We start from the raw sequence: 19,084 nt of genomic DNA, 5'->3' as shown, positions 1-19,084 counted from the left end.
CCCCTGAGAAGGAGAAATACCCGCCTTTTAGTATTCAGATCCAGTGACTCAAGGTCTTTTTGGTCAAAAAATCTTTCCTACTTTTTTTTTTTAATGGCATTTCTTAAAGCGCTTACTATATGTGAGAACTTGTACTAAGTGCTGGAATAGATACAAGCTAACCAGGTTGGACACAGTCTGTGTCCTATATGACACCTGATCACCTTGTAACCCCCTCAGCACTTAGAACAGTGCTTTGCACGTAGTAAGCACTTAATAAATGCCATTATTATTATTATTATACAACCCATGTCCCATACGTTACAGATGAGGTAACTGAGGCATGGAATAGTTAAGTGACTTGCCCAAGGTCACGTAGCAGATGACCTAAATTCCACTCGCAATTTTAGCAAAGAAAATCACTAAAAGTGGACTTAGGCAAAATAAATACTTTATTGTTTTAATATATAATATATATTTTAGAAATCAGCCCTTGTATATATAGTCCAAACATATTTATAAATGTTTAAAGTACATTTCTTTCCAAGAATATTGTTATTTCTTCAATTGCTTTTGATTAAGAACTCCATTCAATAGATGAGTTGGAAGCCGTTAACCCTTAACAAATCCCGAGAACATTTAAATGGCACTTTACACATCTATTGGAGCGCACACAAAACCAAATAAAAAGAGCCCCTTTTTGTTCCAATAATTTTATTGTAACAAATACATTTTCCCTAGACTTGCCTAAAATAAATTCACTGCGAGGGGAAAAAAAATCTAAATTACTTTCATTTCCCCTGTGATACAGCACAGATGTCCATCCATTTAAAATCACACAAGACTCACAACTTTGACAACATGAATCCATTTATTTTATCTGAGACAGAAGAGGAAGCTTCTCTTAATATAATAGAGAAGTATAACCAAGGCACAAGATATATAGTGTTTAAAATAAGGCACATTTCCAGGAAAAAACAACAACAAGCATAATAAAATTAGTCTTAATTGTCTTGTGCACAGAGCTAAGGTTTACAGTGTAAGAACTTTAAGTAGTTTTACATACTACCATGCTGTTATACGTCACTTTCCCAAGAATTGACAGCAATTTTTACAACAGAATTATTTTCTTTTTCTTGGAGGTGACACTTAGTAACAGCTGTGGAAAGATCATTGATTGTTTCAAGCTCTCCAAAAAGAAAAAAAAATCAGTTATTGCACAGTAAATACCTCACAGAGGTCAGTGTTTTAAGAAGCTAGGCTGAAGAAGTATGTTATTCATAAGTTGGTTAGGTCTGGACGTCTTCAAGTTTGAAAACATATCGCGACAAGAAAACATGAAAAACATCGACATACAAATAAATATTAGGGTTTCAAATAGCCACAGTTCTTTTGATAGTTTAGAAAAGCAATAATATAAGAAAGGTGCCTAAAATGTTACGAAGAGTTAAAAAAATAAAATAAGATACGCATCGTAGGAATCAACATTGTGTACAGTAGCCCATCTTAGCAGCAATAGTGAGTGTCTCGAAGCCCAAGAAACGACAACTTGACGGTTTGGTCAGTTCTCCACATCTCCATTCCGACATTCCACAGTTCCTCTGGACCACATTACATCCTTTAAGAAAATCATTTCAATCAATCAGTGGAATTTACTGAGCGTCCCCCTAGTGCAGAGCACTGTACTAAGCACCTGAGAGAAAACCATACAATCAAGACCCATGCCCCCTGCTCTCAAGGAAGTTTTCACTGGCATCTTCCTTCCCCAATATTTCAGAAAAAAAGGGTGGAAATGTGCTCTGACTGAACAAACAAAAGCTCAAGAAACAGTCCCATAGAGACCTATTCTGATCTCTGGTTTATAGGTCATTGGCTGTCTCCTATTCCATCCCATGCTTGCCTACGTGGAGGAAGCGCAATGGTAATTTATAAGTCTCGGATCCCACGTGTTTTTAATGGCAGGAATGGTACCCTGCTATGTAAGCTAACCAAGGCTAGGGTGATTTGCTGTCGGTGGACTGGGAACACCAGGCTGAAATACATGGCGGGATCATGTAGGGAAGGCAGTTTGACATGGAATTCCAACCTGTGCCTGCCTCCTAATTAGCCTAGGCAACAGGGATTTGGACAGTCCTGCTTCCCACCCACCCCATTCCTTCCTCTCTCCCTCCCTCCCTTCCTCTCTCTCTCCCTTTCTTCCTTCCTTTCTTCCCTTCCTCTCCCCTTCAACCTTTTCTCCCTCTGACTCTCCCTTCCTCCTTTTCTTTCTCCCTCACTCTTCTCTCTCTCTCTCTCCCCTCCCTCTCTCTCTCCCTCTCTTCCTTCCTTTCTTCCCTTCCTCTCCCCTTCAACCTTTTCTCCCTCTGACTCTCCCTTCCTCCCTCTCTCTCCCTTCCTCTTTTTCTTTTTCCCTCACTCTTCTCTCTCTCTCTCTCTCTCTCCCTCCCTTCCTCTCTCCCTCTTTCCCTCCCTTCCTCTCTCTCCCTCTTTCCCTCCTCCCTGCCTCTCCCCCTCCTTCCCTTTCTCCCTCTCTCCATTTTCCCTCTCCAGCCAGCCAGGGCTCAAGAGTCTAAGCTGAGCCCCCAAGGTGATTTCTCACTGCCAATCAAGCAGATACGCTGACATAAGAGTTCCTGGAATAGGTTGAGGGAGGGATCGAAGGTATGTGGATCTGAAAATGTTCGTCATTTTCCTGCCCCGTTCAATCGCTGCTAACCCTAGCCTGGCACAGAGGCTCAACGTGACCCGTGCTTTCAAAGTCTGATTTTCTATTGAAAAACAATCTTTTAAAAACAGGCTTGTCCTGTGCAGACAAGATTCATCTTCTGGAGGAGAGCAACAACAACAATTACAAGGATGATGTCATGGCTGCTTGCAGCAGAGCACTTGACTCAGGACCATGTTCATAAATTGTTATTGTTATATTGTATCCTCTTAAGTGCTTAGTACAGGGCTCTGCACCCAGTAAGCCCCCAGTAAATACAATTGAATTAACAAGTTCTGCTGGACGCTGAGGTCTCTGCAACTCATTCCCAATTGTTGAACCCAAAATGATCTATGCTGACTTCTCCTGGAATATGAGGACTAAGTACCTGATGAACCGGGCATTTATTTGCTTATTTATTTACCTATTTATTTATTTACATTAATGTCTGTCTCCTCTGCAGACTGTGAGCTCATTGTGGGCAGGAATATGTCTGTTCATTTGTTATATTGTACTCCCCCAAGTGCTAAGTACAGTGCTTTGCACACAGTAAGTGCTTAATAAATACAATTTAATGAATGAATTAATGAATAAAGTACCACTCGGGTTACTGTAAACGGTCCTCGATCTGTGCCTGTGCATAAGCGTTTCTTCCAACACTGCATCGCGTTCTACCGAGATCAACATGCTTTGTCAGAATATCCCTGAGTCCTCACAGAACCCGGGCAGTTTTCCTGTTTGTTTGGTTTTGCATTGGGATTTTCAACTGATAGAAATTCAACTCTTTAGGAGATTCTCAATTATCATTTGAACGATAATGTTATTACAGGCAATGTCATCAGGATTTTTGACAACACTGTACACTGTTTTTCCCTTTCGCAAATTAGTCTGAATGCAAGCCGATGAGAACTGAAACATACCATCAAAATCTGCCACTTAAAAACGGTTACGTTAAACATTAAATGTTACATAAGCACATAAAGTATTGATGTTAAAGAAATGACTGTATGCCCCAGACATGTCTAAACATAAACTACACTGAAAAGAACGAAAAGATGTGGGGAATTGGTTTATCCCTGCCTACCAAAAATTATATTCCAAATAATTTGTCATTATTGTAAACTACATGAGGGCAAGTCCCATGTTTCATAATGTCTTGTGACTCCCAAACACGTCTATCATTTATTTCAGTAAAGAAGAACAATACAAGCCTAAAAATAAGCCCGGAGACCAGAAACTCAATTGTATTGAACTGTGGGGCAGGGAATGTCTGTTTCTTGTTGTATTGTACTCTCTCAAGTGCTTAGTAGAGTTCTTTGCATACAGTAAGTGCTCAACAAATTCGACTGAATGAATGAATGAATAAATGAAAGACACCCCCCCCCAAAAAAATTACCTGTTCAACCAATTTCATGGCTTTGGGTCCTGCTTAACACTAGTAGTTCTACTTGGGGAAGATACAGCTGCTAAAAGTCCACTGACAATTTCCCGTCTGATTTCCCCTACAATTGAATCTTTAATCTAGAAGAGAAAGACAGACAGACAAGGATCAGAACCATTAGATACTAAAATAACTTTTTTTAACAGTTCGAAAGAATGATTTCAAACACAGGCTTTCTGAACAAGTATCCTAAAAGCATGACAAAACTTTACACCCACTATTTTCAAATGCCATTATCTGCCAGATGCCATCATTTACACATTTTCTAATCCAGAGAATTAAAAGTAGTCAGAGCTGACCCTTCCCTATAGCACTCTCCTGGAACTGCACATCTTGGTTTAAAACATCAAGTCAAAAAACCAGAGTCTCCTGAGGTTTTTTCTCGGGTTCTTTTACATTCCAGATTTTCCTTCCACCGGAGAATGATTTGAGTCTCCCCATTTTATCACCTGGAAAATTGTAGGGCACATTTCACGCACTCCCGTTCAGAGTTGTACAAATTCACTGCTAGAATTAAGGAACCAGATCATCTACTTGCCAGCTCGTTGTGGGCAGGGAATGTGTCTGTGTTATTGCTGTATTGTACTCTCCCAAGTGCTTAGTACAGTGCTCTGCACTCAGTAAATGCGATTGAATGGATGAATGAACTACTGGGTACTCGGCTAGAATACCAGAAGGAAGAAAGTGGCATGGCTAATATTCACACAGGTTGGTGTACAGAAAGAAATGAAACTCATCAAAGTCATTGATGGTTATTAAAGCAAGGGACAATGTGCTGCACATCTGAAATAGCTCGCTTGAACATAACCTGATCTTTTTCACCTTCTGAACAATGAGTGATAATCCTTCAAAATAATAATAATAATAATGGCATTTATTAAGCGCTTACTATGTGCAACGCACTGTTCTAAGCACTGATGAATCGGAAGTATGAGAAAACTGAGGAAGAGACAAGATTTTTACATTGCTCTCACCGCTAGCCACCTGTCTCTGCTTCATTCCCTCTTGCCGGGAGAGGTTTTTTCCATTTGATCACCCCACCATCTTCCTCTGCTCTAAAAGCCCATAACCTTGGCATTACCCTTGACTCCTCACTCTCTTTCAAATCTCCCATCTATTCTGTTGCTAAATCTTGTCTTTTTCCTTCACATTTCCTGGATCCATTCCTTCCTTTCCATACAAGCAGCCCCCAACCTGATCCAGTCACTCACGAGATGTTGTCTGGACTATTGAATCAGCTTCCTCTCTGTTCTAATTCCCAGTGAATTAGAGGTGCTTCGAAGAGTACCATATAACAATAAACACATTCCCCATCCATAAGTGCTCTGCATACAGTAAGCACTCAATAAATACTACTGATTGACTGATTGAACATTATAAGCAAACAGGGTGGAAAAGATTATTCAAGAGGCACTGGTCTTTTGGCCAAACTATACACAGATAGGATCTCACCATCCTGTATATACCCATTTGGTCATGTTGTTTACTCAATTTTAATTACAGATCTCAATTCACCGTACTTTGAGTATGTTTCACCTTGATGATGATAATGGTATTTGTTACATGCTTACTATGTGCTAAGCATTGCATAAAACACTGGGGTAGATGCAAGCGTGGCTCACTGGAAAGAGCCTGGGCTTTGGAGTCAGAGGTCATGGGTTCAAATCCAGACTCCGCCACTTGTCAGCTGTGTGACTTTGGGCAAGTCACTTAACTTCTCTGTGCCTCAGTTCCCTCATCTGTAAAATGGGGATTAAAACTGTGACCCCCCCCCCCCACGTGGGACAACCTGATCACCTTGTAACCTCCCCAACACTTAGAACAGTGCTTTGCCCATAGTAAGCGCTTAATAAATGCCATTATTATTATTATTATGATGATGATGATGATGATGCAACTCCTGTGGGTTCATTGCTATAAATACACATGCACTACACTTGCCCCCTAGTTCATGGTTTCTTTTGTGTCACACAACCCTGAATCGAAGAATAAATATGCCTTTCAAGTTGTGTCTGACTACACTCTCTTTCCTTCAAATTAAGGTTCCAATTACATAAAACACAATTAAGTTTTTTCTGATTAGAATCTTGTGGTTTGCAGTAGAAAAAAATCAAAAAACTCAAATGGCTTTTTAATTAAATATTTTGACTAAAAGACAGTGAAGAATTTACGAAGAGATTAGATTTTTACATCCTTCAACGCCTTCCATTGTCTTGGTGAACTGTCCTACATTCTCTTGTGTTTACATAACCAAGTGATAATGTAAGGCAACTGAAGCAAGACAATCAACAGAGTATTTACCCTTGGCTTTTACTGAGAGATAATTTAAACCCTAAACCATTAGTGGCAAAAGAGTCTTACCTTGGTTAACTGTTTATACCCAGAAACTGAAGATATACCTAATAGGGTCATCAATTAATTGGGGTGAGATAACCATCCTCTGTGCTTTTTAACAGAGTTGATAAAACGCCAAAATTCATTAGATAAACCATTAGAGGCATGCTCCAAAAATACAATTATAAATATCAGAAGGGAAAAATTAGAATCGTGGATGTGGTGAGCCCCAGACTGAGCCCCCCTTTTCCCAGACTGAGCCCCCTTTTTTCTCTCCTCCTCCCCATCCCCCCTGCCCTACCTCCTTCTCCTCCCCACAGCACCTGTATATATTTGTACAGATTTATTACTCTATTTATTTTACTTGTACATATTTACTATTCTATTTATTTTGTTAATAATGTGCACCTAGCTTTATTTTTATTTATTCTGATGACCTGACACCTGTCCACATGTTTTGTTGTCTGTCTCCCCCTTCTAGACTGTGAGCCCATTGTTGGGTAGGGAATGTCTCTAAATGTTGCCAACTTGTACTTCCCAAGCACTTACTACAGTGCTCTGCACACAGTAAGTGCTCAATAAATATGATTGAATGAATGAATGGTGAGGGAATCTACACTTGTCATTATTAAAAGAAAAAACAAACAATCTGGTTGAATACACATTTCCTTCTTTATCACTGGACAGGGCTAAATATCCACAATGTTTTTCTTGAACAGCTCAAATGCTGGATGTGTTTATCAATCCCTTCCTCCCCATGATACAACATCACCTTCTAAATGCCCCTTTGCAAACATTTAGAAATGTACACTTCCTAAAATAGAATGATAGTGCTTTCCCAAATTAGCACCAGAGATACCACTCTCATCTAGCTTTTAAAAATTCTAACATTTCCATGCTTTCCTGTCGGCCCTAACCATTTCCTAAAATGATCCTAAGGACATCCTGAGTACATTATAATTGAAATATTTCCAAAAATGACCTCTTATTCTTCGGTAATAAGTTGGAGAGGGACAAAGTTACATAAATGCAGTACAAGACCCTAGATATTTGACAGAACGGATACTATCGCCACCCATATTTCTCACCGCCGACCTCTTGCCCACATCCTGCCTCTGGCCTGGAATGCCTTCCCTCCTCATATTCGACAATTACTCTCCCTCTCCCTTCAAAGACTTCTTGAGAAGCAGCGTGGCTCAGTGGAAAGAGCTCGGGCTTTGGAGTCAGAGGTCATGGGTTCAAATCCCGGCTCCACCAACTGTCAGCTGTGTGACCTTGCGCAGGTCACTTAACTTCTCTGGGCCTCAGTTCCCTCATCTGTAAAATGGGGATGAAGACTGTGAGCCCCCCGGGGGACAACCTGATCACCTTGTAACCTCCCCAGCGCTTAGAACAGTGCTTTGCACATAGTAAGTGCTTAAAAATGCCATCATTATTATTATTTTTATTATTGAAGATGCATCCCCTCCTGGAGGCCTTCCCTGACTAACTGCTCCATTCCTCTTCTGCTCCCTTCTGCATCACCCTGACTTGCTCCCTTTATTCACCCTCCCGCCCAGCCCTATGGCACTTATGTCCATATCAGTAATTTATTTGTTTATATTAATGCCTGTCTTCCCCCTTTAGACTGTAAGCTTGTTGAGGGCAGGGCATGTCTCTGCTATATTGCACTCTCCCAAGCGCTTTAGTACAGTGCTCTGCACACAGTTCGTGTGAAGCAGTGTGACTTAGTGGAAAGAAATGAAATGTTGGTATTTGTTAAGCGCTTACTATGTGCCAATCACTGTTCTAAGTGCTGGAGCCCAGGCCTGGGAATCAGAGGACCTGAGTTCTAATCCCGGCTTTGCAACTTGTCTGCTGTGTGACCTTGGGCAAGTCACTTCTCTGGGCCTCAGTTACTTCATCTGGAAAATGGGGATTCAGACCGAGTGCTCCATGTGGTACACAGACTGTGTCCTACTCCAGCACTAGCCTAGTGCCTGGTATAGAGTAAGTTCTTAAAAGTGCTCAACAAATATCACTGATTTATTGATTAGTAACATCCTTTTATTTTTACAGATGACAAAAATGTGTGGGATTTCAGAGAAAAGGCTGCCTGAATCTCACTGCCATCACCCCTCAATCCCTCATTTCCCTCAATCAATCCATGGTACTTACTGGTGACTTACTGTGTGCACAGCACTATGTGCTTGGGAGAGTGCAATACAATAGTGCTGCTAAACCTGGTCTTTGCCCATAAGGAGCTTACCCTCCACAGCTCCTTCACGAGATATAAAAGAATTTCTTCAATGGTGTGAATGAAATTCCAGTCCGGTTTAAGCAAACCAAGCCATTTTACAAAGCAAAACAAAGTGTCTTGTATGGGGCTGCACAAGTAAATCAAAAGTCACACACCACGCATCGATATCTAAATGAGGCATAGAAGAATTCCCTTCCAACAATGCAACCAGTGTTCAGTATTTTGACATTCAACACTGCGGTTATTTTCTTGGTGGAGGGAAAAGGTCCACTTAAGCTAAATAGCATTTTTTATACCAGCATAAAGTTTCTGACCAGCGATACATACATCATAATCCATCCAAACATATTCTGAGACACTATGTACTCTTTTTTCCCCCTCTCAACATAAGTTTCTGACCAGCGTTACATATATCATAATCCATCCAAACATATTCTGAGACACTATGTACTCTTTTTTTCCCCTCTCAACATAAGGTCAGGCAGATCTAGAGAGGGGGTGGAATTTTTGGTCTAATAAAGGCTCAGTGACTGTGAACAATGCATCAAAAATGTATTCTTAAAAGCACATCTTTTAATGCTCTGTCATGGAAATTGAACTCCTCTGCATTAATGCATTGCTAAGCATGAAATCACTTTTTTTTTTTTTCAGTTTAGCCCATGTGATGTTACTTCTGCATATAAAAGCAGGACAGACGCAATGTACCTGTACCTGGCAGCTATTCATTAAGAAAACTTCCCCAAATATTTCTGCCAAAGGTCCTAATCCTCACCTGCAGACCTGTTCCCGTTTCAGGCTTGAATCTCCCTCCCTGAATGGAGCCTTTGTTAAGCAGGATAAATGGCCAGTAAACACTGGGAGGGTGGGATAAGTGGAATTTGCTTAATAGCTGATTCATAGCACTAAGAGTCCTATGTATTTTGATGCCAAAGAAACAGAAAAGGCCCTTATATAGCCACTTTAGAACTGTGGATTTAAATTTAGGTAAATTATCAATCAAGCAAAGGTATTTATTGAGTGCTTAATGTGTGCACTGCATTGCACTAAGTGCTTGGGAGAGCACACTAAATAGCCACATAAGGAATTACAAAACTCTTTATGAGGCAAACCCTCATCAGCAGGCAAATTTCTCCATTATGAATGAAAATTACTTAGGGACAGCCCCTAAACTTTGGGTTGCAGGAAAAGACATCCTACTAGGATGGTATGAAAGAGTTCGATGAACCTCCCCAGACAGCCAAGTCATTCTAAGGAGATGGCTTACCTGACTGATGGGAAGTGATCGTTATCCACTGCACTGTACGCTTCTTTAGTGCAAGGGAAACACCATATTATTTCTACTGAATCTTTCTCAGGCCCCTAAGTGCTTACTAAGTGCCAGGCACTGTACTGAGTCGCTTTAGAAGGATAGAATCCAATCCTGATGGAAGCCTTTTCACACACTGAGGTGCCTTTTCAAAAATCAAATAACGTCACCTTCACAAACACTTTCCACCCTTTGGTAAAGGGAGTTAGAAAAAAACTGGTTTATCACTAACTGCTCTGAACAGCTGCAATGATGGCAATGAAAGAACGTTAAACTTTTCAGACCACCCCCAAAGACAGCACCGTGACAATTTTACCAAATTTTGTGAAGTAGCTGAAGGAGTTAGTACAATGCAGTGCACACATGACCTCCTGACTCCCGGGCCCGAGTTCTATCCACTGAAGCACCATGGAATAGTGGATAGAGCACATGCCTGGAAGTTGTAGTGGATAGAACACATGTCTGGAAGTCAGAAGGTCATGGGTTCTAATTCCGGCTCCGCCACTTGTCTGCTGTGTGACCTTGGGCAAATTGCTTCACTTCTCTGTGCCTCAGTTACCTCATCTGTAAAACAGGGATTGACGCTGGGAGACCCACATGGGACAAGTGCTGTGCCCAACCTGATTTCCTTGCATCCACCCCAGTGCTTAGAACAGTGCCCAGCACATAGTAAGCACTCAACAAATATCATAATTATCATTATTATCCACTATGCCACACGGTAACAGAGAAGCAATATTTAAGACGCCTATAGATGCTGGGTTAAACCCAAATGATGGAATTCTCCTCCATTCTACTCATAAAACTAATCTTTTGGTTGCCCTAACCAACTCAATTTTCCACCCCATGCAGTTACTGGATGCACTGGTAAGATTGGAAATTATTTATCTGGAGGGGGGGTCTTCACTATCCTCAAGTCAAAGTATTTCGGTAGCAGAGGTCTATCAACTTTATTCCCAATAAACCTAAATAATAATAATAATAGTATTATGTTGCCGAAGCATGAGTCAAACTCAACATCTGCACCAATTTTGCACAGGTCTCTTCCATAAAAACTTTAGCGTGAGCCCTAAAAGAGTCTAATGAGTTTATGAGTTTGTTTTGTGAATCTCTTGTATTATGAGCTCTGGGAGGGATAGGGACTGTCTGATATGATTATCTTGTATGTATCAGAGTCCTGAGGATAATAACAATAATTATTTTGGTATTTGTAAAGCATTTACTATGTTCCAGGCACTGTACTACGTGCTGAAGTTGATTAAATCAAATAGGGTTGGGCACAGCCCCTATCCCACAGGGGGTTCACAGTCTTAATCCTCATTTTACAGTTAAGGGAACTGAGGCACAGAAATAAAGTGACTTGCCTAAAGTCACACAGCAGACAAATGGCGGAGCCGGAATTAGAACCTATGACCCAGGCCCAGGCTCTATCCACTATGCAATGCTGCATATAGCAATTGTACTTCCCAAGCGCTTAGTACAGTGCTCTGCACACAGTAAGTGCTCAATAAATACTATTGAATGAATATAGCAAGTATTTAATCTCTACCAGGCATAATAAAGGCTGGAGAACTAGGCTCTGGGAAGGTAACATCTGAAAATGTCTATCAGCTGGACTCTGTTGAGAACTTTCTGAGGCCTGAGTCGGAAGATCTGGGTTCCAATCCCAGCTTTGCCATGTACCTGCTGTGTGACCTTGGGCAAATCACTTAACTTCTCTGTGTTTCAGTTTCCTCATCAGCAGAATGAGGATTCGATTCCTGCTCTCCCTCCTACTTAGACTGTTAGCCCAACGTGGGACCCGATTATCTTGTATCTACCCCAGTGCTTAGCCGAGTGCTTGGCACCCAGATAAGCACTTAATATCACAATTAATTTTACAATTCAATAGATTAATTTGTACATATAGATTTTCCGATAATATGTATTCCCATTTTTACCCAGCATTGTGGTCATGACTTCCCCAAATGTGAAAGATCAGAAAGTACCAAAAGGCCTAGTTCTATAAGCTCACTTTGAATATTTTTATGGATTCTACAGAAAAATACAAAAAGCTGAATTCTTTAAGATTCTGTAAGCTCTATCTTCAAAGTCGGTTTGCACTAAGTCACAGCTCATTTCACATGGCCTGCCAGATATCTAATGTGCAGCATTTAGAACTGGATGAATCAGCTGCACTGAAAACAATAATGGGTTCAGTGAATTGACAACTCATTTAGAAAAAAGAAAATACCTCCCTTCGTCTTTAAAGGAGCAATACCCGAAGAGAAAAACTATTTACTCAATGAAGCCACAGCCTGAAAATCTTCTAAAAAGTGTTTCGACGTGGGCTGACTGAAGACTTCCCTTTTCAGGAAGAGGAGGTTAAAAACACAAATAATAGTTTCCCGACCGGTTACGTTACTCCCCTCTAGAAGTGACAACGGCAAAATTATACCGTGAAGACGCAGATGTACTCACTTCCCGTATGACTTGTTGCAACTCGTCTTGCTCGATGCTTTTCTGGATCTCCTCAGCCGTTGGCCCCAATGAGACTTTGGCTCGTTTTTGTTCTGTCTCAGATTTAGACTCCACGGATCCCGCCGCCGCCTCAGCTCCTCCCGCTCCCTCGGAATTTTCGGGATCCTGAGCGGATTGTCCAGGGCTTGCGCGGGAAGGGGCAGTTGGCGTTAGGGCCACGGAGGCTCGGAATACCTTCTTGCCTGGCACTGAATGGATCCTGGTCTTGCCAGGCGAATCGACACAACTCACACCACCTCTTTTATTCAGCTGAGACGGACCAGAACAGACTGAAGAAGAATCCGAGGTTGCTTGGGAGAAAATGGATTCCGAACCTTCGGCCGGAGGGATTTCAATCCCCAGCTCTCCCAGACCCAAACCGAGTTCGGACCTCAAAAACGACTGCTCTCGCATCAGTTCGGTGACCTAGAGATTCAGAGAAATCGAGTCATTCTTCTCTTCTGAAATTATGTTTGCCACTTTGTGATTATCACCTTAAAAGAAAAGAAGGGGGGGGGGGGGGCAAGGATCCCTAACATTGCAGAATCACATGCACATCTGCAGCAGGCATATCTGTTTTTCATTCAGTGATTGATTATACATCATTTTCTTTATGAGAAAAAATGAAACATTCACAATTCAATGAAAACTGACAAAGGCAAAATAAAGCCAGTAAAATATAGCATTATGAATATCATGTCTCATGGGATTTGTCTTTGAAATAGATACAAGCATCCTGAAATAAGATTGAAAAATGCAACACCTCCACCTTCAGACAGTTTCCTTCTTTGCAATGAATCCAAGATTTCAAGGGAAAATCAGAATTTTTCATGAGATCGGTAATTCTTTGAATTCCACACCCAGTATAAGGTAGATCCGGCTCTAAAGTAAACTTTTTCCCTACTAATCCCTCTTTCGATGAGGATAAATTAATTCTCTGCTAAACTCAGAGAGTTACCGTACCTCCAAAATTGCCTAACTTGAAACCCCAAAGTGCTTTTCACTCACTGACAGAATTTAGCTATATATGTTTTAAAGGCTATTTTATCTACATTCTAAAAGCTCGAAACTGAAAATATCATTTTCTTGAATCATCCCCTTCCCCAATGATTTAAAAGCAGATTCTTACTGGTTCCATTACATTCAATGGAGAAGGGCATGACAAGTTATCGGTGCTTCTACTTCCATACATTCCCTGGAAGAGCAAGAAAAATTAAAAGGTTTTTTTTTTTAAAAAAATGAGGCAGACTATAAAATTTTAAAATCAATTGACAAAGTAACATTCTCCAGCAGCCTTATCTGTTAAAGATGACACCCTCGACTTCCACAGACTCCTAACAAACTGGAGTAGCTTGTGACAGACAATGCACACTAGATATCATTTTGATTGGGTTGATGTGGATGAACCTATGCTTTTCAATGCAACAGGGTCCCTTCCATTAAAAATGAACTAAAATTGGACATAAAAATGGACTTAGATATGAGACACAACAATGCAAATGCTATATTATCCTGCTTTCTTTAAACATTTATCAAATTCCTACTTATGCACAGGGAGGCACTCGAGCTTTTCTCCCACAGTACTGAGAACATTAAGTTACCGAGTGAATAAGAGTTGCTGGCTAGAATTAGAGTGAATCCAATGATATCCAACTACCTCTAAGATATGGATCACCATAAGCTTGGACAGTGAGAAATATAAAGACAAAGAAGCAGTTCACTGGTTTTTCACGGTGTCACCTACGTACATGTGGTCGACATCAAATTTTGCTGGGACTGTACAGCATGATAAAAGTATTTCTGAAGTTGAACAACGAAAGAAAAAATGTATCTTTAATGACAGCAAACATGAGTGCGAGCAGAAGAAAAATGTCTGAAAAGTTTAATCTCTTGAACAAGGTCCACTTAGACAATTAAGGGGAGAACCAACAGGCTCCACAATGAATGATATTCTGGCAGTTCTGAAGGCAACAGGAGAAAGTTGTGTTGCAAATGACGACAGGAGAGGAATGAACAAAATGCAAAAATGTGAAGCACAAATTAGAGGACTCAAGGTTAGCAAGAGGAAATGAACAAATAAGGAGACTCACTAAAGAGTGGGTAAAAACTGAATGAAATATCGGTTCCTGGGGCTCACCATAATTACATATAAAATTTACTTATATAGCAGTTCATTTCTCCATTTTCTGAAGTTTGAATCCGGGTAACGGAGAACAACAATTGAGCCTCCTGATCCATTGTCGTCCCCCCCCCCCCCCCCCCCCCCCCCCCCCCCCCCCTTAGACTGCAATCTTACTGTGGACAGTAAACACATCTACCAACTCTGTTGCATTATCTTCTCCTAAATACATTGCTCTGCACACAGTAAATACTCAATAAATACCACTGGTGATTGTTTTAACTCTCGAAAGAGAAAGTGGGACAGAATAATTTCCGATAAAATCGACTAACATTTGCAAAGAAATTTCACATCTTTTCAGTGCAAATAGACACCTGATGCAAACCAAAGAAAATGCAATACACACCATAAGAGTGGGAGACCGGTAGGACGAAGATAAATGCACAGTACGGAGTTGCTCCTCCAGCCCGAGTAAACGCTCTTCTAACTGCAGTTCTAGGTCCTGAAGCTCCATGCGGACTGAATTCCTCAAGCTCTGGAGTTGATCAACTTCATACCTAGAAGCAATTATGAGCACCCGGGTTTATAGGTTACCCTGGGGTGCAGCACCTTCATGCAACAGTACGACAAGAAGCAGCATGGTGTAGTGGAGGGACTCCCGCGGGACTGGGAGTCAGAAGGATCTGGGTTCTAATCCCGGTTCTGCCACTTGTCTGCTGTGTGACCTGGGGTGACTCACTTGACTTCTCTGTCCCTCAGTTACCTCATTTGTAAAATGGGGTTTGAAAATGTGAGCCCCATTTGGGACATGGACTGTGTCATTCATATTCATTCAGCATTTCACTCACATTTATTGAGCGCTTTCTGCGTGCAGAGCACTGTACTAGGACTGAGGACTGTACAGAGGACTGGAGGAGCAGCGTGGCTCAGTGGAAAGAGCATGGGCTTTGGAGTCAGAGGTCATCGGTTCAAATCCCGCTCTGCCAATTGTCAGCTGTGTGACTCTGGGCAAGTCACTTCACTTCTCTGGGACTCAGTTCCCTCATCTGTAAAATGGGGATTAATAATAGTAATAATAATAATGGCATTTGTTAAGCACTTACTATGTGCAAAGCACGGTTCTAAGTGCTGGATTAAGACTGTGAGCCCCCCGTGGGACAACCTGATCACCTTGTAACCTCCCCAGAGCTTAGAACAGTGCTTTGCACATAGTAAGCACTTAATAACAATGGCATTTGTTAAGCACTTACTATGTGTAAAGCACTGTTCTAAGAGCTGGGGGGATACAAGGTGATCAGGTTGTCCCACATGGGGCTCACGGTCTTAATCCCCATTTTACAGATGAGGGAACTGAGGCTCAGAGAAGTTAAGTGACTTGCCCAAGGTCACACAGCAGACATGTGGCGGAGCCGGAATTCAAACCCATGACCTCTGACTCCAAAGCCCGGGCTCTTTCCACTGAGCCACGCTGCTTCTCTATAAATGCCATTATTATTATTATTAATATTAATAAGCACTGGGGAGAGTACAATAGAACAATAAACAAACACATTCCCTCCCCACAGCGAGTTTACAGTCAATTTGATTAGCCTGTATCTACACCAACGCCTAGTATAGTGCCTGGAACATGGTAAGTGGTTAACAAATACCGTAAAAAAAAAATCTACTGACCACCACAAGATTTCAGGGAAAAGTATTCTAAGTAACAATGGGCAAAGGTAACTTCAGCCGAACTTCAAGTCGGGGCAAGAGAGGCTAGGCTGCCGTGCCAGTTAGGGTGAAAGCAAAATGTTACTCAATGCTTCCCTTCACTAAAACCCTGAAAGAGAAGAAGCGCGGCGACCTACCCACTGTGCCTCACTCTCACCTCTCTTGCCAGTCCACTTCTTGCCTACAATCAGTCAATCAATCAATCGTATTTATTGAGCGCTTACTATGTGCAGAACACTGTACTAAGCGCTTGGGAAGTACAAATTGGCAACACATAGAGACAGTCCCTACCCAACAGTGGGCTCACAGTCTAAAAGGGGGAGACAGAGAACAGAACCAAACATACCAACAGAATAAAATAAATAGGATAGAAATGTACAAGTAAAATAAATAAATAAATAAATAGAGTAATAAATATGTACAACCATATATACATATATACAGGTGCTGTGGGGAAGGGAAGGAGGTAAGATGGGGGGATGGAGAGGGGGACGAGGGGGAGAGGAAGGAAGGGGCTCAGTCTGGGAAGGCCTCCTGGAGGAGGTGAGCTCTCAGTAGGGCCTTGAAGGGAGGAAGAGAGCTAGCTTGGCGGATGGGCAGAGGGAGGGCATTCCAGGCCCGGGGGAGGATGTGGGCTGGGGGTCGACGGCGGGACAGGCGAGAACGAGGTAAAAACATGGAACGCTTCACGAATTTGCATGTCATCCTTGCGCAGGGGCCATGCTAATCTTCTCTGTATCGTTCCAATTTCAGTATATGTGCTGCCGAAGCGAGCACAACCCTCCGTTACGCCTGGAGCTCCCTCTGCGTGCACATTCAGCAGCCCACGCGACTCACTCTCTTCAAAGCCCCACCTAAAACCCACATCTCCTTCGGGAAGCCTTCTCTGACTAATCTCTAATCTCTCCCGACCATTTTCCTCCCTCCTGGGTCATGCACGTACTTGAGTCCTTACCCTTTAAGCACTCAGGTCCTCGCCCCGTAATGATTATGGAATCTGCTGAATGCATATACTATGTGTCAAAGACTGTTTCGAGCGCTGGGGTGGATAGAAGATAATCGGGTTGGATGCACCGGGAGGGGACCACAGTCTAAGGAGGAGGGAGTAGGATTCGATCCCCATTTTGCAGATGAGAAAACTGAGGCAGAGAAGTAAAGTGACTTGCCCAAGGTAACACAGCAGACAGGTGACAGAGCAACTTACCTCAGTCTCATCTACGTCACTGCCAACCTCTCATCCACGTCTTGCCTTTGGCCTAGAAAGCCCTCCTTCTTTGTATTTTTTTTAATGGTATTTGTTAAGCATTTACCATGGGCCAGACACTAGTCTAAGCGCTGGGGTAGAGGCAAAACTAATCAATTTGGACACAATCCATGTCCCACCTGGGCCTCACAGTCTTAATCCCCATTTTACACATGAGGTAAACTGAGGCCCAGAGAAGTGAAGTGACTTGCCCCAGGTCGCACAGCAGGTGGAGCCAGAATTAAAACCCAGGTCCTTCTGACTCCCAGTTCTGTGCTCAATCCACAGGCCATCCTGCTTCCAGCGCTTAGAACAGTGCTTTGCACATAGTAAGCGCTTAATAAATGCCATTATTATTATTCCCATATTGCTTATATCCAACGGACAATCATTATTCCCACCTTCAGAGCCTTATTGAAGGCACATCTCCTCCAAGAGGGCTTCCGTGACTAAGCCCTCATTTCCTATTCTTCCACTCCCTCCGGCTTCACCTATGCACCTGGATTTGTTCCCTCTATTCACCCCTCCCTCAGCCTCACAGCACAGATTGTAAACTCCTTGAAGTCAAGGATTATGTCTATTAACCCTATTTTACTCTCCCAAGAGCTTAGTATAGGGTTCTGCATGGATATAAGTAATAAGTACTACTGCTTGGTTTTTCTACTTATTTTTCTGGGGGAAGAAATGTTGAACAGACCAAAAAACAGAAGTTGGTAAAGTGTCTTTATCCTTCATGTAAATGCATTTTGCTTTTCTAGGTAGGTTTTAAAATGTGTCTGATAAGGCAGGCTAGATCCAAAGCCATATATTAATCATTCCTTCTATTTAGTCTCTTTAAAAAAACTCAACAAAATATAGGTTTGTTGCTTAAATAAACCAGGACCCTACACCATGGCTCTAGGATATAAATTTTTGTCATATCTGTTCCAGGTGAAATAGGCTGATTTAAACTAGTTGGAATGAAAAGCAATTAAATAATTCACATTCTTTAAATTTAATCGAGCTGATAGTCAAAAATGTTAATTCTTAGGAAATTTTTCTGAATTGGCAGCCAAAATTAAAATAGTCCAATACAGAGAGAGACTCGAGCTGATAGTCAAAGAATGTCAATTCTTAGGGAATTTTCCTGAATTGGCAGCCAAAATTAAAATAGTCCATTACAAAGAGAGACTTCTGAATCCAGAACTGGAAGCTTAAATAAAAAGCTTAATTCCAAAGGTGGAACCCTCAGATCCAGGATTAAATTTTTCCTTCAATTACAACCCATTTAAAGTTGGAGACTTCTTCACAGATCTGTGATGCATAACCATTGCTTCTCATAAAAAAAAGCAACCCAAAAACAAAAGACAAAATTCCTGAGTGCTGGCTTCAAGGCTCTCCTCTGGCAGAATCCTTCTTTCCTACCCGCTCTTCTCTCCCACTACACTCCAGCTCACACTCTTCACTCCTCCCAAGAAAACCTCCTTAGTCTCTGACTCCTCTTGCCTCCAGCCGATGACCTCTACCTTTC

The 19,084-nt window shown here is 41.7% G+C and overlaps 1 protein-coding gene and 1 non-coding gene across 5 annotated transcripts in view; both read right to left on the bottom strand.

The window, feature by feature from the left end:
• Positions 1–441: 441 nt before the first annotated feature.
• Positions 442–19,084, bottom strand: part of ITPRID2 (ITPR interacting domain containing 2) — a 70,830-nt gene continuing 52,187 nt past the window's right edge. For 2 of the 4 annotated variants that reach the window (XM_038751102.1, XM_038751105.1), the window contains 5 exons: positions 15,028–15,178; positions 13,632–13,697; positions 12,464–12,928; positions 4,080–4,204; positions 442–1,597 (listed from right to left, as the gene is read on the bottom strand). In XM_038751102.1, the coding sequence (XP_038607030.1) occupies positions 4,094–4,204; positions 12,464–12,928; positions 13,632–13,697; positions 15,028–15,178 (793 nt within the window). In that variant the 3' untranslated portion in view covers positions 442–1,597; positions 4,080–4,093. The remainder of the gene's footprint in view (positions 1,598–4,079; positions 4,205–12,463; positions 12,929–13,631; positions 13,698–15,027; positions 15,179–19,084) is intronic. The other 2 variants (XM_038751103.1, XM_038751104.1) reach the window with 2 other exon arrangements.
• On the bottom strand, positions 17,002–17,108 carry LOC119932621. Its single transcript, XR_005452367.1, has one exon. It is a non-coding gene; the product is annotated as a U6 spliceosomal RNA (small nuclear RNA).

The sequence above is a fragment of the Tachyglossus aculeatus genome, chromosome 9 (assembly GCF_015852505.1).
Source record: "Tachyglossus aculeatus isolate mTacAcu1 chromosome 9, mTacAcu1.pri, whole genome shotgun sequence".
Taxonomy (NCBI): Eukaryota; Metazoa; Chordata; class Mammalia; order Monotremata; family Tachyglossidae; genus Tachyglossus; species Tachyglossus aculeatus.
Note: the sequence above shows the minus strand (reverse complement) of the source record. Positions and strands in the feature narration are given on the sequence as shown.